Source organism: Lissotriton vulgaris, chromosome 11, assembly GCF_964263255.1.
Source record: "Lissotriton vulgaris chromosome 11, aLisVul1.2, whole genome shotgun sequence".
Classification (NCBI taxonomy): Eukaryota; Metazoa; Chordata; class Amphibia; order Caudata; family Salamandridae; genus Lissotriton; species Lissotriton vulgaris.
Genome location: NC_141699.1, coordinates 484976679 through 484997814, shown reverse-complemented (window position 1 = coordinate 484997814; position 21136 = coordinate 484976679). Strand labels below are relative to the sequence as shown.

At 45.4% G+C, this 21136-nt stretch overlaps 1 protein-coding gene across 5 annotated transcripts in view; it reads right to left on the bottom strand.

The window, feature by feature from the left end:
- Positions 1 to 21136, bottom strand: part of LOC147682138 (guanylate-binding protein 1-like) — a 181940-nt gene that overhangs the window by 69546 nt on the left and 91258 nt on the right. For 4 of the 5 annotated variants that reach the window (XM_086943545.1, XM_086943547.1, XM_086943544.1 and 1 more), the window contains 4 exons: positions 20882 to 21069; positions 17670 to 17912; positions 15339 to 15619; positions 14864 to 15076 (listed from right to left, as the gene is read on the bottom strand). In XM_086943545.1, the coding sequence (XP_086799671.1) occupies positions 14864 to 15076; positions 15339 to 15619; positions 17670 to 17912; positions 20882 to 21069 (925 nt within the window). The remainder of the gene's footprint in view (positions 1 to 14863; positions 15077 to 15338; positions 15620 to 17669; positions 17913 to 20881; positions 21070 to 21136) is intronic. The other variant, XM_086943548.1, reaches the window with a different exon arrangement.

Below are 21136 nucleotides of genomic sequence, written 5' to 3'. Positions count from 1 at the left end.
ATGAGTGTCATTGAGTGTTGTCGCAGTTTGCGTGCCACTAGTGGTATTAGAGGTACAGGGGGAAAAGCGTACGCAAATATGCCTGACCAGTTCATCCATATCGCATTGCCCTGCGACTGTGAATGTGGGAACCTGGCGGCAAAGCTTTGGCATTTGGCGTTTTCCTTTGTGGCGAACAGGTCTATCTCTGGATGACCCCACTACTGGAAGTACGGCTGGAGTACTGATGGATGTATCTCCCACTCGTGCATTTGGTGGCTGTACCTGCTGAGCAGGTCCGCCATCTGATTGTCCTTGCCCGGGAGGTGTTCCGCCATGAGGAAGATGTTCCTCTGAATGGCCCACTTCCACATGCTCTGAGCCAGATGAGACAACTGTGGAGAGTGTGTACCTCCCTGCTTCTGTATGTAGTACATGGCCGTCATTTTGTCCGTCATTTTGTCCGTCATTTTGTCCGTCCGGATCAACACAACCTTGTTGCACAGCTGTACTTTGAATGCTTTCATCGCCATGAAGATAGCCATCAGTTCTAGAAGGTTGATAATCATCTTCCTTTGTTGCGCAGTCCATAGTCCCTGCACTGTGTAGTGGAGTACATGAGCTCCCCATCCCTGGAGAGATGCGTCCGTCATCAGAATAATCTGTGGCACAGGCTCCTGGAACGGTCTGCCTCTGCAAAGGTTTTGTGGATTCCACCAATGCAGAGAGTTGTATGCACAACCGGTCACCAACACCAGGTCTTTCAACTGTCCGTGAGCCTGATTCCACTGACATGCTAAGCACTCCTGAAGCGGACGCATGTGTAGTCTCGCGTGCGGGACTATGACGATGCAGGAGACCATCATGCCTATCAACTGCATGAACACCCGTGCCGGAAGTGAGTGATGTGGCTTGAATTGTCGCATCAGCAATTGCATGCTGTTGATTCTCACTGAATTTGGCTGTGCTTTGGCTGCCAGAGTATCTATTGTGGCGCCCAGATACTGACGTACGTTGGCGGGCTGAAGGTGGGACTTTGGATAATTCAGTGAAAACCCCAGATCGTGAAGAAGGTGAATGGTGTGGGACATGTGGGCGGCACACTGCTGAGTGACTTTGCCTGGATAAGCCAGTCGTCCAGATAAGGGTAGACATGAAGGTTTTGCCTCCGTAGTTGTGCAGCCACTGTCGCCAGGCACTTGGTAAACACCCTGGGTGCTATCGTCACTCCGAAAGGGAGGACCCTGAACTGATAATGCTGATCCTGAATGGTAAACCTGAAGTATTTTCTGTGTGACGGGTGTAGTGGAATATGGAAATATGCATCCTTCAGATCTAATGTTGCGAGGAAATCTCCCTGACTGAGTAACGGTAGAACCTGCTGTAATGTGAGCATGTGAAAGTGTTCTGATAGAATGTACTGGTTTAGGGGCCTGAGGTCCAGTATGGGTCTGAGGAACCTGTCCTTTTTTGGGATCAAGAAGTACAGCGAGTACACCCCTGTACCTTTTTCTTCCACAGGCACGAGCTCTATGGCCCCTTTTTGCAGCATGACGAGTACCTCCTGCTGCAATAATTGCAAATGCTCTGTGGACATAGGACGGTGTCTTGGGGGTATGTTGGGTGGAGTGGATGTTAACTCCAGACAATAACCGTACTGGATAAGTTGTCTCACCCACCTGTCTGTGGTGATGGATTTCCAGAACGGCAGGAACTGTTGCAGTCTCCCCCGACCGGTGTGGAATGGTCGGGGGCAGTGACAAGACGTCAATGTTTGTTAGTGGCGGAGTATCGGGAGCTGTTGTTACCACGACCTCTGATCTTGGTGCTGTTTCCACGATAGCCACCCCTACTCTGTTTGGTGTAGGTGGTCTGCGTGCCTCCTTTACTGTATTGTGTCTGCTGGGACAGCTGGCCTCTGGAAGTTCCTCTATTGTTGGAGCGACGAAAGGAACCACCCCTGAACTGCTGCGACTGTAGAGCCCCCATAGACTTTGCAGTCTCAGTGTCCTTTTTGATCTTCTCTAAGGTGGTGTCCACCTCCGGGCCAAATAAGTGATCAGGGTTAACAGGCTGATTCAGTATGGTGGTTTGTATCTCTGGCTTGAATCCGGAGATTCTTAGCCAGGCATGTCGCCGTAACATCACACTTGTATTAATAGACCTGGCCGCGGTGTCTGCCGCGTCCAGCGCACACTTGATAGATGCATTTGATATAAGTTTGCCTTCTTGTATTAGCATCTCTGCCGCCTCCTTATACTCATCTGGCAAGAGTTGTAACAGGGTTTCAAGTGTATCGTAATGAGCCGTGTCATATCTGGTTAAGAGTGCCTGTGTGTTGGAGATGTGCCAGATATTGGCCGCTTGAGCTGCCACCCTTTTCCCTGATGCTTCTAGCACTTTAGATTCCTTGTCAGGGGGAGGAGCATCACCCGTTGTTTGCGAGTTCGCCCTCTTCCGGGCATTGGAAACAACCAGAGAGTCCAACGGCAACTGCCCCTTGATATACGTAGGGTCTTCAGGTGCCGGTTTGTATTTCTTCTCAATTCTGGGGTTTATCACCCTTGCCCTGTGGTCTCCTTAAAAATGCCTCCAGCATGTTTCAGGACATCCTTTAGCATTGGCAGAGTCTTGACAGTTCTCTCTGAGGTCGAGAAGGTGTCAAACAAAAAATCCTCTTCCACAGGGTCAGCATGGAGCTGGACATCATGATTTTTTGCTGCCCTTTCAATAAGTGCATTAAACGCCGCCGTTTCTTCAGTAGGCGAGGTTTTAACAGCATAGACATGACTGTCTGGGGCAGTTTGTGGATCTCCTGGGTCAGAAGCGTCTGTCTAGGGTTCAGCGTGATCTTCAGGATCAGTGTCCACAGGATAGCTGCACTCATCATTGTCTCCTTTCCCTGCCTCCACATCTGAGTATGTGGGTGAGATAGGGGCAGTGTCTTGTCCATGTGGTGTTATAGGTTCATAGAGAAGAGGTGACGTAGCAGAATCCCTCTTTTTCTTCAATGGAATTCTATATGATTCCATAGGCTGTTCAGGGGTGATCTTCCGTTTGAAAATAGAAAGTCTACCCGTCTCGGCGTTGATGAATTGCCTCGACTGATCTTCAGGCGGAGGCTGTCGATGCTTGGTGGCCACCTCCTTAGTTACAGGCTTCGGCCCCACAGACACCTTCTTGGTCACTTCGACGGCCGTCCTCAGGCGAAGGCCTTAGGCACCACTTTCGGCGGCAGCGTGAACTGGATGGGTGCCGACGGTTTGGGAGGCTTACTGACCGACTTCGGGGGTGGAGCAGCCTTTGGTCCGACAGTAGTAGCCTTCTCTTTAATGCGTTTCAGCGAGTCCAACACCTGCTCCGAAAAGGAGGCGGAAGGCTGTGTTGACTCGACGGGTTCCTTCGAGCCACCACTGGGTGTGGACTCGAGGCCTGTACTGCTTCGAGCTTTGTCGGGGCGACGCTTAGGCTCGAGAACCTTCTGAGTTTCGAGTCCCTTGTCTGTGTCGATGGCCTTCGGCGCCGACTTCTTCGGGTCGACGTCCTTGACCGGTTTCTTCGGTGCCCAGGTCTTCGGCTCTACACCCTTTAGCGACCTCACCGGGTCGATAACACTCTTCTGCTTTGTCGGTGCTGATGGTTCAGAGGTCTTCGAACCGACCAAAGCGATATGTACGTTTGGTTTCGATTTAGCCTCCAGCGCTTTCGGTTGTGTAGACACCGATGCTTTCGGTTTCGATTTCGATCGGTCAACCGATGGCTCGTTAGAAATGTCCGTAGCCGGGCCTTGAGGCGGGGCTGTAGAACCAAGTGTACGATCTTGTGTAAGGCCATGTCCTTCCATCCCTCGACCTGAGCCTTATCGAGTGTTTTAGTCACGGCCCCCGTACCCACGGTTGGGCCTAGCTCCTCGCTGGAGCTATCTTCCATGGCCGCGAAGGCCTCATCGTCGTCTCCTACCTTGTCAACGACGTCTTCAGTATCGACCATTTCTACATCTGCGTCGTAGCTGGAGTCAATCTCCGAAGCTGGATCAGACAGGTTCTCCTGATCTTCCTGCTCGACTCCCTCATCTTCTTCGGCATCGAAGATGTTCACCGGGTCAGGTGCCGTCTGCTGGGCCTCCTTCCGCGCAGCGCGTCAAAGGCGATTCGTCTTCTTGGAGCGGAACCGAGAACAAGCCATACAGCTGGCTTCATCGTGATCCGGCGACAGGCACTTGTTGCACACCCGGTGGACGTCGATGTGAGGATAATTGGAGTTGCAAACGGGGCATCTCTTGAACGGGCTCCGTTCCATGATGGATCGTCGAATAAGATCTCTGGCGTCGACCGGGCCTTCAGTGTCGAAAAGCCACGCGGCTCCTCTTGATGTCCGGCTCGGGACAGAGCAGGAACAGTACTGGTACCGATCGCAAGACAATACCGACGATAACTAAAGGCCTTTTGGCCAAAGAGAAAGTTTATTATTGATTCAGAACTTGAGTTAACAAATAGACATCCGAACCCAATGGCGGAAAAAAACAATCTGAGGATGAAGTGGATGCCCATGCGCACTGTAGTCCAGGGGAGGAGCCACCTATCTCGTGATACTTCGAAGACTCTTCCAGGACAAAATGTGCAATCATCCGGACCCAATACTAGGCGGCGATCTATGCACAGATATGAATTCAGCAGCCCACATGCCTCGAACAGTTAGGTTTCACTATGCAATACCCCAAATAGGTCACTTGGATTCACACTAATAAATCCCTTGCCAAGTCCTGGTAATGTGGGGCAGAAAGGTCAGGCTTTACTAGAGGAACATGTGTTAAGCAATATAGAAATCCAACATGGGCGATGTGTAACTGACACAAACTCGAAAGAAATATGATACCAGCAGAGTTTTACAAATGTTTAGACACCCAAAAGAAGATATTCGGATGAGCATAACCAGATTTATGGATTTTCAAAACAAAAATAAATCAGAGCATTTCGCTACTGCAAAACTTCAAAGTTGCGATCAATGGGGAAAAACACTAGTGACAATCTGTCACTTGCAGGTCGAGTTTAGTGGAAACCCCTGACAGGTAAGGTGATGAAGGTTTCAGGATCAGACTCCAATACTTGGTTGAATTTTACTTGCAGTGTTGTCCTGGCTGTACCTGGTGCTGAAGTAGGAGCCGCAGGCTTGCTGGTTTTACCTCTTAGATGGTGCTGGTGAGGAAGCGGCTGCACAATCTCGACCACGGGGCCACTGAGGCGTTGGGTTGAAGGTGTTGCAAAGTTCACCTGAAGCAAAGCGTCGAACAAAGGTAGTGGTAGCTGAACTGGTGACAAATAAGCCTTGGGAGTGGCTAGCTCAGTCTTGGATTACTTCACCGTCCTGGAGTCTGGGGGGAAATACTAGCTGCCTGAAATTTGCTGGTAGTTAGGAATACATTTCCCACAGTACACTAGACCATTTACTTTTGGGTGATCCCTTGGCGGGTCAGTGAGTCATTGGTTCCGGAAGCCTGCTTAAACTGCAGGCTGCAGGGGACTAGCACTCCTAGTCCAAGGGAGCTCTGGAGTTGCCTTTAACTCTCGTCGGAGTTCCTCTTTCCTTTGGAACTTGTCTTTGGCTTCCTGGGGTTGCACACCTTCTGACTATTTCATTTTCCTGCCTGCCCAGGTTACAAATGTGTCTGTGGCAGGTGGTTGGCCCTTTCCTCCTCTGAGAGAAAGGCCACTTGCATATCACAGGCGGTAAAATATTGTGAACCTTGATGTGCCACATCACTAGCCATCCTATTAGGGGGAGAGGTAACAACTCCATTCCAGGCAGGCCTTAGCATCTGATTCCTTGGAGTGTTCATATCTCTTGGCAGGGGGTCAGATTCTTTTCTTGGCGGCAGTAGCTGGAGGCTGTCAGCCAGGGCACAGGAAAGGCTGGAGCACCAGGTGGGCAACCTCTAAAGTAGCAACTTGGGCGCATGAGACATCAAATCCGACCATGGGAAAAGGTCACGTTTGATCAGAAAAGTTGTGCAAAGTCATCTGTTTACTTGGGTCACTCAGGGTGGCACAATCAGTGCTTTAGGCCCTGGTGACCTCTTTGTCTCCCATGTACTGGGCACCACTGGTACCACTTACCAGGGACTTATAAGTGGGTTAAAGTCCTTGCCAATTGGGGTTACCAATTCACATGCATCCTATTTAGGGAGAGATCACTGGCACAAGGGCTTGGTTAGAATGCTCCAGTATACTTTCAGAATCCTAACCATCAGCTTTGGGGGGAAAAGTGTGGGGGTGATCATACCAAAAGGAAGCTTTATTACAATACAACAGACTGAACAGAATGTGTGCTATCCCATTGCATGAGTTCCACAATGCGCCATAGTGGCCACTTGTTACTAGTGGAGTAAGTTGCTGCATTTTCTGCTGGTCATCAGTTCTCTAGCTGTCTTTAAAAATGGAGGTTACTTAGAACTCACCCTTTGGACTTTGCTCAAACCAGTTCTTAGCTAAGGACTCCATCAGAGAAGGTACAGCCAGTGGAGAGATTGCTGTGGTGTGGAGCACTGTATTTGACATACTGCTGGTAGCTCAATAGGAGGAGCGCTTTTGTTTACGCATTTATGTATTTGAGAGTTTTATATAGTACTAGCTAGACCCGAAGTTATCAGAGCACTTTATAACAGTAAATGTTCATATCAAAGATAACAAGTCTATAGAGAGCATCTGAGTCAGAGCGCGCCACAACAGTGAACGTTCACATCGACAACAAGCATACACAGAGCAGCTAAATCACATCAGTTTTAGTCATTTCATCTGGGGCACCACATATACAAACACCAGAAGCATACACATTCCGATTGCTTCACAAAACCTTCAATGCAAAACATGCCGGACTGACAGAACTGTGGCAGCATGGATGTGCTGTGCTCCTTCTGTTATTTAACGGCAAATAACAGTTTCGTTTTCAAGTTCTGAACGTGACCTCGGCCCAAACTACTACCACTAGTAGTTGCATGGGATATATGGTTCCTGTTGCAGAACGTGTCATGTAGAACCCCCCTCTGATGGCAATGATTGATTAAGGCAAATGTATCTAGGAAAGTTTTACAATTTCGAGTGGAAATCTGACAGACGGTCAAGGCTCTCACCCGCTCATCTTCTCCTGCAGCAGGTGGTCCAAACTGTTGCTGTATTCTTCAGAGGCACGATTGATTTTGACCACAGGACACCAGTAGGCCTGCCATTAAATAATGTTATTCCCTGAATGGCTAACATTTTGTGTCTGATGTATTGCTAGAAATTCTAGCTAGAAGGAAGTTATAATTACATAAAGTTTACATATGACCAAGTGACAAAGTTATATTTTCCACTTAAATGTCAATATTTGTAACTTTCCAAAGTGTAATTGTAAAGAGATGATCTTGCAATACTCTGACTAGCTAAGAATATGTTTTAGGGCCTCATTTAGTGGTTTGCGACAATGGGGCATATGCCAAAGATTGTCTCCAACATCTGGGTTGCAATGCCTCATTTAGAGGCAGGGAACCACAGAGCTTTAGACGACAGGGGCTCAACCAACTCTGCAGTCAAAAACCTATCACTGGGGACAACCTGCTGCAGTTCCAATGCCTTACTAGCATCTCACGGCCCACCTTATGTAGGGCAGGCCTTCCAAAGCAAAAATGTCCCCGTAAACTAGGAGAAAACTTCCAGTGCACAGAAACATTTGTTTTTGTTTTTCAGAAGCAAAGCTCCGTCTTGGGGATTTGGTTTTGAAAACAAAAAAACATTAGCCTTGATAACTGCATCCCAGCCAGCACTGCATTTTCGCCTAAGTAATCCTATATCTGCTTCAGCACTTAGTGAAAATTGCCTGCCAACATGGCAGGAACCACTTTATTAGGCAGGTTGCTTAACAAAGGGCTGGTGGACACGAAATCGCTGATGTCACTGTGACTTGGTGGCTGGCCTACTGAGATCTATAGGAGGTCCCAAATCAGTTAACTTCCGCCCTAAAGTCTGTTTCTGAACTTTCTGACATTCATGCCTTTTATACAGGTGATCGCCCTTTCATATTATTTTAAGTGAAGCATAAACTGCAAGCTATTACATATCACAGAACCGACTCACACCTCTTATTGGATCTCAAAAACAATTAACTAAATAGACTGCAGTTGGCTCAGTTACTGTTCTTCCCATAGCAGTAGGAGCCATGGTATTTTACTGGATATACATGAGCACCTTGCTATCTATGCTGTCAAAAGTCACTGTTAGAGCAAACCTGACACAAAGCCACTAACTTTATACATAAAAGGCCACTTTATATGGTATTCAGTGGTTTCTGCAAGTGTCACAAAAATGTGTCAGCTAAAAGCGCACATAAACACAAATCTTAACTAAAATAAGTGTGCTGCTCCTACAGCAGCTCACAAAAAAGAATCAATTCTGCTTCAGCCTACCGCCGCTTTCAGATTTGCAGTCCTTGAAGTTTAGCTAAAGGAAACTCTCAATGTTGGGACAGTAGTGAGTAATCTTGGGACAGTAGCAGATTTGGGATGAGTATTTTGGAGAGATCCAATAACATGTAGATGGGAAGAGGACTGTTCCTCAAATGCCTCCGAGTATCCCATCCACACACATCCCAATTACCATATGGTTGATGGACCAGTTGCAGGAAAGGAGGTCCAACCAGGAAGATAGCATAACAAGCATTTGCAAAGCAATGGGTCTCGCATTTGCAAGAGTTTGAGCTATTGACATTGTAAATGATAATGCCTTTTATTTATGTGTTTACAAAACCTGTAAGCGGTGTGTAAACACAGCTTACAGGTTTGTAAACATATAAATAAAAGGCACAGCCATTTACAATGCCAATAGCTCAAACTCTTGCAAATGGGAGACCTTTGTGGCACCCGAGATTTCGCTTTCAACACTGTAAGCTAAAGCGCAGGTGCCACAATAGTTTCAAAAGTAATTTTTTTCCCATTTCTTAACTTTTGAAGTAATAGCGGCATCCTCACTTTAGCTTAAGATGTTGAAAGCACATACATAAACTAAAAGAAAGGCATGCGGCCACGCTTGGCCATCAAATAACAAGAAATGCGCGGGCGCCATTATTATTGTCGAGGCGTGCCACGCTGAATAAATGAGGGAAAACAGCATTGAGGAAGAGTATGTCCTGTCTGCAGCAGCAGGCAGGACAAAGCCTTTTAAGAAAATAGTGCTTGTAGGTTGTAAATAAAGCCTACCAAGAAACAACACATCTAACAGGGGGTGCCCTCATGGGAGGCTATAATAAGAGAAAAGATGGTACTAAGGAGGGACTACTAAGCCCATTGACCAATGAAAAGCCACCCTTTACAAAGGACAGGGGCAGGAGCCAATTGTAAAGATGGGTGGAAAGTGGGTGGAGCTTCATGCCCTATCCTGAATACAGCATGTCTCGAAGAGATCGTGCATGCACTGCCTAGGCGAGATCTAAAAAGGGATAACACACTGCCATTGGTCACCAGAATGACAGGGACATGCACAAGTCAAAAAGCCCAACCCAATAGAATAAAGAGAAATAGAGCACAAGTGGGGAAGGTGTGGTTATAGTGATCACAACACATTTGAAAAAAGACTTTATGAGAATGTAAAATTGCAGAAACTTCTCGATTCCAAATAGAAAGTGGTATGAAAGCAGCTCATGTATTTAACTTGTCTATTACACTCAGGCATTATTGACATTTCTCCATCATCTGCACTGTCAAAGGCCAGATGACATAGTCAAACAAGCATTCACAATGCAATGGTCTCTGCATTATTAAAGGTAGAGCTATTGGCATTGCTCATGACATTTTTTTTTCTTTTTTAAAAAAACATAAATAAATGGTATTGTCATTTACAATGGCAATAGGTGAGCATTAGAGAGTAGTACAGAGTATTTGCGGACAACACACACACACACACACACAGCCGTGCACACACACACAGACAGAGCCGCGCACACACAGACAGAGCCACGCACACACACACACAGACAGAGCCACGCACACACACACACACAGACAGAGCCACACAGACAGAGCTACACACACACACAGACAGAGCCACACGCACACACAGAGCCACACACACACACACAGACAGAGCCACACACACAGAGCCACGCACACACAAACACACAGAGAGACCACGCACACACACACACACACACACAGACAGAGCCACGCACAGACAGAGCCACGCACACACACAGCTCTCTGCCCAGTAATGCCCTAGGGAACAGAGGCACGAAAAAACGGATCACAAGCAGGGAACAGAGGCATGAGATGGGACCAAGAAAAGGCAGCCTTAGTTTTGGAAGCTGTGGCATTCGGCTGATCAGGTGGCAGACTCCTTAGAAAAATTATAGCCCATGTATTTAAAAAAAACATATTAAGAATGTCTGACCAATGATAATGACCAATGTTTAACTTCCCTTTAATAGACACCAGAACAATATTGGAATATCTCAGCCCCCTCTTTCTCTCCTATTTGCATCACCAGGCTGGCGCAGTTTACTCTTCCCCTGCCCTACCTGTCTTTCAGACACACTTGTCTGGTAAGTTACTGACTGCCCAGACCTTTCTTTCAAGTGTACAAGGCTCACATGCGACTGACTCAGCCTTGAACCCTACTGGAGTTTTAGAAGTACCAGCTTAACATGTAACTATGCCCCATCCCCACCGTCGTTCCAGGGGCACCAGATTCATGTAGCACACTGTTCTCCACTACGACGGGCCTTCTAGTGGTACCAGCCCGATATGTGACTAACCGCCTGGTTTAGAATTATGAGCACAAAAAACTTATAATAATACGGATGGATATTCGTGACGCAGTAACCCACACGCAAAACTTTAAATCAGTTCCTAGCCTAACATGAATTAACTTTCCCCCCAACCTTGTAATCGTTTCAGAGCCACATGTATAAAGTATCACTCACTCCCAGTATTCCAGTTTTATGTTGAATCGTACTCAATTTGTAGCGTGCATAAAGGGTTTCACTCTCTGATCCTTGAGTGGGAACAGACTGAGTGAGTGTAGTTTAGCTGGAGCTCCGCTTAAGGTTTGGTACCTCCTGACGAAGGGCTACACCAGGCTGAAATGCATTGGGATGGGATGAGAAACAAATTCTTCCACTTTTGTTAAATATGACATGAAGTATGTATGAATATCAACTAGGTGGGATGAAAAATATCCAATACCCCCATTGAAAAAGAAACAATTTCAAGTGAACTTTGAAGATTTTTTGATTTACATCTATGAGTAAAGTTTACCCCTTGCCCGAGGGACAAAGGCAGTGCTAAAGGGGACGAACCCCAATTCGGCAACGCTGCTTCTAATTATCGTCTCAGAGCCGCCAATCAGCCATGCGACTGACTTTGCCAGACCTACCAGCTTGTCAAGCTCCTGCTCAATTACAGAATCTCCCATGTTCGAAATAGGCCAAACAACCTCATTTCTACATCATGTTCATCACTCCTCCACAGTCACCACTTTGGCCCCAGGCTGTCACTTCCTTTAAATGCCTTGGTGGCTGTATTGTTCTGAAGAACACCATGTAATTTCGGCTTGTCCTTGTGAGCGACATATAACAGACAGGTCTCAGCTTCCCTACCCTCGCCCTTTCAGAAAACTTGCCCAGACTTGGTTTTAATTGCAAACAGGAAGTCGGCCTGTCCTTCCATAGAACAGTGGTCGGAACAGGATGTTCTAAGTCTTTAATTTTACCTTTACTTTACCCCTCACCAAATTTCAAGCAGGTAAAGGGGGGGGGGGGGGGGGAGGGGTAATTTCAAACCGTCATACAAACACCGAAGTGTTAAAATTGTATTTCGAGGAGACAGGTCCGAAGAAGATTTAACAGGTCACATGAAGCATTCAGGAGACATTTATGTCTCTGTGAATGGATTGCCCGGTGCCATTATTTTCATGAGGTGAATAGCTTTTTTCGAACAATTGCACGGGCTACGGGGAGAAGAAACTCTGCAGTCTTTCACTGGTTATTTTCACCCTGGAATAAAGGCATGAGTCGAAGTTCGGAGCCTTTAAATATGGCAGAGAAGATAGCCAACTTTATAGCTACTAGGACTCCATGCCGAGGTCCAGAATGTCTTATAATCGTAAAGACTTTGACCCAGTTGTTAGCCAAAGACAGACAACTCAAAGACTTTGACCCGGTGCACTTCAAATAAAGCCTTGTTAGCCAAAAAGACAGACAACTCTCAACGATATGTAACAACCACGGACCTATTTATCAGTATGATGTCCTTGGAATGCTCTGAGTGTGATGAAGTGCAAGTGGATGTTAACGTTGAAGAACTTGGATGCATTTTCAACCGGATTTTGAAGGTTATATGGCGGGGTCGGTTGACTCAGACTAGGTGTCAGGGGCATCTTCAATAGAGCTTTACTTACTGCCAGGCCCAGTGATCTACATCACACGCAGCCAGACTCACTGATATCATCGACTGGCGTGGAGCCTCAGACGCGGCCAGAATCAGTGGCATCAAAGAATTACATTTGAAGGGGAACTCTCATGCTGCCAGACTCTGATGCCATTGGCTTCTGTGGAGTCTACGTTACTGCCAGAGTGAGTGAGTGAGTGACACCAGCGACGTCACTGGTCGCGCGCCTGCTGCCAGGCCAAGCGATATTTAAATACGTAATCTTAGTGTTACTGTGGAGAGAACATTCTAGGGCGGGCATTCGGCCCAAATGAAGGCTCGGAGGTTAGCCCCGTTGCGCAGGGCCAAGGCCCCTCGTCTCGGCATTCGTCTATTTCCTTTACTAGAAGATTCTTTTGTGACCCACCGGGCACATATCCTGTTATTTCCCCCACAAGCACCCTTCAGTTAGAGCCATTTTATTTGTTCTCTGGCCTTTACAAGCTATGTCATAAATATTAACCACAAATAGCGACGGAATCAAGAGCAGACGGACTCCTGGAAGGAGGCGTGGGAGAGGGGAGGGGTGACGGAAAGAAATGTACCGAGAGAGGCCAGGAGTGAGGGAGAAATACGTTATGATAAAGTAGGGTACAACGAGGACATTTTTAAAAAGCAAGGGCATACTAATGAAGACAGGGGTGGAGAGGTACACACACAATGCATTATGCAAGTGAGTAAAGAAAAAACAAACGGGTAGAACAAGAGAAACAGAACCACATAGGTGATGAAAGAAAGATTTGCAAATGAAAGAGAATCGGAATATATAGAGAGAGAAAAGGAAGCAGGACATGAAAGATCGATAAACAGAACGAAATATACGAAAGAGGGGAAGAGAAACGCAAAAGACCGGGATACACTGGCAGTAATAGATTGAGTGATAAAGAAACAAGGAGAGCAAAGATCGGGATCAAACATTGTAATAGCATGGGAAAACAGGGAATCCTTAAAGCGCAGGGTCAATCCCGGCGCGGCCCAGGGGGGTGAGGTCAGCGGTGCAAGGACAGAATTCCCGGGCCCGCGGCAGTGAACACGGGGGAGTTTCTTATGGTGTGATCCTTGCGCCTGCGGCGGGGATTACGGTGCCAGTGTTTTATTATGCTTCCATTTGGGTCCCAGTACAGCGCAGGCACCGCGCTCAGCAGCACCACAGGGAGAATTCCGATATTTTGTCCAGGCAGGACCTCGTAATTTATTACCAGCGTGAGCACTCAACACCAACCATCTTTCTCCGAGGCGAGGCAGAAATGCCTCGGAGAAAGCATCGTCTTTTTCAGATTCGGGGGCGTGGTTTTCGTTCCCTCCTCTTCCCATTGGCTGGAAGGTAAAATTCCAGCCAATGGGAAGAGGAGAGAAAGAAAACAAGAAAGAAGCTTAAAAAAACGCCCCCGAATTCGAAAAAGACAGGGCTTGAACCGAGTGACGCCCCTCTCCTCCAATGGCTGCCTCCGTTTAGGAAGCCAGCCAATGGAGAAGAGGGGCTGATCATGCTCCCTACTAAGAAACATTAAATCTCGGAGCTCCGCCCACTGCTACGCAGTGCGACGCAGTTCTCGACCTAAAAACCAACTGGCTGAATAATAGCAGGTGCAAAAACTCAAATTCCGTTTTTAGGAGTGGGTGCACCAGTGATGATTTACCGAGGTAAACAACATCTGTGTTGCAGTTTAGACAATAACCTAAGGATTCCACAAACACGTCCATCTTAGCAACTACTGAATGAAACCAAGACAGGGGCTTCTATGACACACTATACCCTTGGCTTGCATAACCTGTTGGGTTTACTGATGGCCAAACTATCTCATTGAAGTAATCAACCTTATTTTCAAGAACCAATTACACACTTTATGGGTCTCCTTGGAAGAAAGAACTTTGACGGTGCTATTATTAGTATTTGTTGGGCCTTGTAACTTCCTTTCAAACTTTGTAAGGTGGTTCCTCTCTGAGTAAACCCACATGTAAGCACACCATTTCAGTTATGAGAACCAGTACGTGTACACTAGCTGCATGCCCAGAGATCTGTATTAAATTTAGACTTGAAGAGAAAATTGCCCTTTTTTTTACAGAAATTCTGCCTAAGATCGTAATCATGGATTCAACAGCAAAAATAAGGTGATGCTAGTGACAATGCCATTATCCAAAATGAACATTAAGCTGAAAATATGTATTCAATCAGATCTGGTTTCATTGTTAGTGCAGAAGGATAAATAACACTTTAATGATGAATCCAATTCAGGCTTCCTCGAGTGTGGTAAATTACATTTCCCCAACTAATACAAATTGTGAAAAGAGTGTGTGCTTTTGAATAAACTTAAGGTCGAGAATGATTGTTGATAAGCAGGTGGTGTCCACCTATATATAGCCTGTGAATTCCAGCACCAACAATGAGATCACATTCACTGGAATATGTAATATTAGATCAGATATATTGCATACCTTTACTCCTTTCCCAGGGGTCATTCTGTAATTATCTGTAAGCATGTTTTGATCTGACTGAAAAAGCTGGTATCCGCCAGGCATGGAATAACACCCTCCTGAAATATTCTGTTGAATGGGGATAAATAGCTGCTGGAGCAGAGTTCTACAGTATTCCATTGAGATCTGTCCATTCTCTGCCCAGAGTTGGTCTGTCTTGGTTTTTAATAGACCCTAAAACGATAAGAGACTGAATAAATAATAGGCATGGACACAGGATGAGATACTGGGTTATGTCTAGAGACTGAAGGGGTGAATAACTAATTACAACCCAGCACTTTAATTTCTGTTTTTCAAGATGTAAAAAACATAAAGGGAAAGTTGTTACATTATTTAAGGTTGAGGACAGGCATTTGAAAGGCCCTAAAATTGCATTTTCAATAGCAACAATTGGTGCTGAACAGATACAATGATCACAATACTTTCATAAACATACCCTCAACTCCATCTGGTACTTGTTATTTGTATCCATAAAGGAGCGGTCCATGAAAATGTTGATGGCCTCTCTCTCACAGGCAGCTTGGAGGTGATGGAAGCACTCTATTGTCTGCGTTGGGAACTTCCCGCTCAGTCTCATCTGTTCCTCGTAATAAGTGGCTGCCTCCTGTACTGCTGCCGAGTTTTCCATCGTTGCAAGAGCGCTAACAGTGTCGCCGATGCATGGTATTGTTCCGCGGCCTATGGTGTCCACAAAGGTCATAGCTAGCTTGGCCAAAACTGAAAGAAAAAAACACAGCATGTTATTAGACGGCAGTATCTGGGACTTAGGGCCAGATGCATCAAAGGGTTGTGCCCATTCTGTGTCTATAGGAAAATGTGTTCATGCATATGGCCCTTAATGTCCCAAATGAAGGGGAGACTCAAAAAAATAGTAAGTGCAACATGATGGTCGACATTGTCACCCTTATGTCCTTGCCTACAAAATAAAAAGATGGAAAGATTGTCATGATGCAGAACACTACTTTAATCTCTAAGGCCATCACTATGAATTTAATGGTTTTAAGTGCGCAGATACCGGAGAGGGGCAATGTGTAGTGGTCATGGTGAGGGAGGGGGGGGGGGGGGGGTTCTGTGAATCAGGCTGGATCCCCTAGGACCTAAATTCACATTTTACAAACTATTTGGAATTGGACGTGATATGTGGATCTATGAATACCAAGTCCAATTCAGCATATTTTCCCCCCTCCTGTGGAAAATAACAAGCCCGACTCTGCATCCATTTACTACCTGCATGGAGCATATGGTGAAAGGGTGCAGGGGATAGTTGGGGGCTGTAATACGGGTGTGAACAAGGCAGAGTAGGTGAGGGGGGAGCAGCTGCATTTTCGCTCCCACTGTTGAGCAGGAGAAGGGCTGCAAAGGTCCAGAGTATAGATCGCTTGCCGTACCATACTAGGTCGAGGGTTTCCAAGCCTGCAATTACCAGGTCTGGTATTTTCAGATCCATTTTCCGAGACATGGCCAGCCCCACGATTTTTGGGACCATGGGCAAACACGAAACATAAAGGGCCCCCTCTAATTTGCATGTGATGTGTCATCAAATGAAGTTTCATCACAGGGCAATTAATCGTTTGCTTCATTGAAGTGAATTGCAAAACGCAACTTCTTGGGAGTAGATATCAGTATAATGGATAAGAACACAAATACCCCAAATAAATCGAATCCATATATTTTAAACCTGTTAGTGGATTACAATAGTCAAACTAGATGGAAATGCTGGCTGGCAGCTCTCATTGAAAAAGGGTATCTGTACTCCAGTGTTCACTGTCCAATGTTAACTGATTACATGCACCTTTCTTTAAGCAATCTAAGGTGCATGAATGGGACATACTCAAGAACAAATTTCTTTAAGTGCTTCAATGAAGTTGTAGTGGGCACTAGAGCACACACAGGACCTCAGCCAGGATCTCAGTGGACATGGTACAGAACAAACAGCTTGGCACAGAGTTGTTTACTGCAAAACACCTAATAGTGGTTATGTGTTTAAAATCAGACTCAGCCGGCACACATTTGTAATGCTGAAGGGAGATATGGAAAAATATGAATCTTGGCTAACAAAGGATGGAGCAGTCAAGCTTGAGATGGGGTGTTGTAGGGAAGGAGCAGGCTGACATTGTGTGAGACCCCACACCCCTTTTTTCTTGGCCCCCGCTTGGCCGATCACCTGGAAACATTCCAGGAAGCAGCTGGGCTGATTGAGACTTTTTGGGGGAAAGTTTCATGAAGGTTTGTCAAACGGCGCCAAAGTTATTGGCAAACCAAATAATCCATTTCCTATGGAAACGTGGCCTTAAATATACGTACCACTACTGAGCTATATTCATATTGTAGTGTTATATATGTATTATATATAGCATGATTTCTATTCACTTATTCACAATTTGATTATGACCATGAGTATTATTGTCATTATTGTCATGATTAGCAATTTATTATAAGTTGCTATTGGTAGTAGTGTTCACTGTAGTCACAGTAGTGGTCACAATAGTTGCCGTGTTAGTGGTGATATTTAGAGTAAGAACCGAAGAAGACAATAGATGTTTAGTGGCCACAAAATGGATTCCCTTTCCCGTGCTGTAAATTCTAGATTAAATAAATACTTCATGATTGAGTATTAAACATAGTACTACTGCCCACACCCTCGGGATGGACCCTCTAAGGTATAGCTCTTCTCCGTAGAAATAAAGGCCTAAGAACCTGAATTCACTGGAAATGTCAAATGAACGTCTGGCCTAGATTGACGTAGAGGACAAGACCACAGACTCACTTTTCCCAGTCAAAATGTTCCCTCCTTGGCTGGTTTTAGGTTTACATTCTTTAAAGATGTATTGGCAGAACATATTTGTCTGCTCAACGAAGTCGGGCTCCAGGTCCTCCTCCTGAAGGTCTTCAAGTTTCTTCAAATTCGCCTTACTGGAAGGTCGATCAAAAACAAAGCACTTCCGGACCGGAAAGGAGGCCCGGATGCATTCTCGAGGAATGTTTAAGCTGGAAACTTTGTCACTATTCCCTAGGGTGATAAAAAGGAGGCAGAAGACAAACTGCAAGTTAAACATTTATTGATTAATATTGATAATGTATTTAAAGTATATAGCAAGAAAAATAAAGACTCAATATAATGGATTACAGCTAGCTAGACCGGTGCAACATCAGCAGTGTCTGCTATGTCTTTTTTTAATATAATTTTGTTGATTTTCAAACAAAAACAAAGACAGAAAACAAAAGCGGAACCGTACTGCTGATAGTGCAATAATGCTAAAAAATCTCTTTCATCTATTAGCAAAAGGGACAGAGTATAAGAAATCAAGGTTCAATTGAAGCTCGTATAGCAGCAACATCTAAGACCTACCACCCTTACCATGCCGGTGGCCAAGAGCCTGTCCTGTTATAATCTTTGAGTAGATATTAGCTATTGGTGGTTAAACCATCAGTGTAAGACGAAACGAAAATAACATTGTACATACTTGAAACAATTCACCATTGGCCAAGGGATGTGGCGGCCTAGTGCTATGGGGGTGGTCCAGTGCAAGTTTATGTTCTCTCTCAGACAGCGAGCTTTACATACAATGTGCTGGTGGATATTAACATTGTGTGATCTCGTTAAGATCAACACTACTGAAGGGTCTCCATTAGGTACCTATCTATAGCTCATGCAAGGGACGATAACTGTGTGATGGTTTCCCAGAACAAGCATGAGATAATACTGTACTAAAGGGGGGCGGGACTCTCATCTACCATCTAGGTGTGCTGGGGGGGGGGGCAATAAATTGTCATGCCTGTTTTCTGGCAGAGCCATGCGTAATTCATCCCATTATCTTGCTATTGGGAACTTACAAAGGTCTCATACCTCTTCACTGTGTCTGGAAGCGCTTTCCCCGGCTGTAGAGTCTTTGACAGCTGCTTCCAAATGTGTTATGGGTGGGCCACAGGAGGATTTTCAATGCATTGGGATGGTATGTTTCACCAGAATGAGTAAATAAATCAGCCAGTTTAGTACCTGCTTTTCCCGCTCTGGGCGTGGAGTAATTCCCAGTAGACAGGCTTCAAGGGAAGGGTAACATTCCCCACCAGTGACCTTCTTTAGGGTGTCTGGAACCTTTTGCCAGAATTCAGTCAAGAGGGCAGCTCCACACTCTGCTCCGTCTTCGTGGCAGCTGTCCATGGATGCGGAATATTCTTTATTAAGTATATGAGAAACTCTGTGGAGTTGATGGCATTGGATTTGTTGTAATCTGGCATTGCAGTAAACTTTATGGGAGTATTCTAAAAGTTTTATCCTTCGTTTTTTCAGTGAGTGGATGTTTTTAAGTCCATATCCCAGTGAAGTTGAAGCTTAGTTAGAGGCAACCAGCAGTCATCTATACAACAACGTAATGAATCTGCATCTCACTCCGAAGCTGAACAGTGTCTGCATGTAGTTATGTTGTTGCGACTCTGAGGTGTTGATGTGCCAGTGCTTGCATAGCTTTGCAAAGAGCATCCTGCGGGTCAGGACCCCCCCCAGGAGGGAGGTTGGAGCAAGCTTGCAAAGTGTCAGAGGGGAATATCATCTCAATCTCAACAAGGTGCCCTACTGTAGGAAGGCCAGCTTGGGCGAAGCGAGCCGTCATTGGTTGTTTCTGAGGTACTGGAGAGCAAATACGAGAGATGAGGGAATGTCAGTTGCATATGGTGTCGTAGAAGTCTCCCCGAATTCAAGGACATAAATCTGCGGGGCACTTTGTGACTAAAAATCCAAATGTATTTTCATGCTGCCTATATTGTTGCCCGTTATGGCTTTCCTCTGAGTTTCTATAAATAAAAATGGCATGCAGCAAACATGTTTTACTAAATGATACATTAACTGTTGTACAACAGTATATGCTTTTTCAAGTTGGAAGTTCTTTTAGCTGTATTTTTAAAGGAAACACATTGCCATTCTTGCTTTCCTCATTATCCATGTATTTGCATACATTCAGGGAGCATTCTGGAAACATTATAGGTAGCCTTGAATTGTTCCATTTTGTACACTTGTACTTGTTTTTATACTTGAAGCAATATCAGTGATGCAACCTCAGCTCAAAGCTTACTGCATTTCATTACAATCCTCACCTTGACAATAAGTAATTAGCACTTATTAATTATATATACAACTATGAGCAGCCTCTACATGGATACTAAGCTTGCCTTAGTGGCAGATCATCCATTCACAGATCCACACTATGGTGCTGCAAACTGCAAGCCAAAGTGTTTGTGCTACAATGGGCTGGGACTACTTGTCCAGTGGGCAAAGTAAGCATAAAAATTGTTTGTGACCCCCCCCCCCCCCCCAAAATATGACCTGTGCATCTCAGCGATAGGGATTTCACACCTGAAATAATAGCAGGATCAACTTAAGCAACAAATCAAACTTGTAATTACTGTCCATTTTCTTAGGTACACAATGGCACATTTTATTCAGGTGTCTGAGATACCTAGGGAAATTGGTGTAACTTGCACAGGTAAGAATGTAGGCAACAGCCCCTGATGTGCTCCTCCAGTGTGGCTAAAGACCATAGAAGAGCAGTCAGGTTCTGCTTACAAGGGAGCAGTGCTGGAACGGTCAATAAATCACCTTTCTACCAGATGGTATAACTAAGGCCATGGTAATTGACGTTAGATACTCCAGCACAGGTCAATGTTCCAATGTGTGACATGCTGCAGACATGTACTGAGGCTAAATGTAAGCAGCTGGTTATCATTGACCTTTCTCAGGAGGTAATGTAAACGCACGTACGGTAAGGCAAACATTGAACTGTAGCATTTTTGTGCTGCAAAAAGATAATTGTAAAACCTATAAAATGACAACATGCTAGCCATGACATTTCATCGGTCTCTGCACTGATTATCAACACGTAGAAGGCTCAGTGGATATAGAGACGATACAAAGATCATATTGAGGTTCTTCTACTCGCCTCAACTAAGCATGTGCTTTACTAGTGGACTCTTATTTTTGCATACCTTTGATCAGCTTCAGAGCATTCTCCAGGTAATCATCTGCTGAGATCTGTTGACCTTCTAATTCTAAGTCCAGAGTGAAGTCTCGCACTGTCCAGATAAAGGTGGGGAAGAAGTCGTCTCCTGCACTTTTAGAGTCACTGCCCGGTGATGATTTCATTTTTATATGCTTTGACAGCTCTGTTGCATAGCTGAAGATCCATGTTAAGAAAAAGAGAAGAGTGAGTCTACAGCTCAAATCCATTTATGGCATCTTGT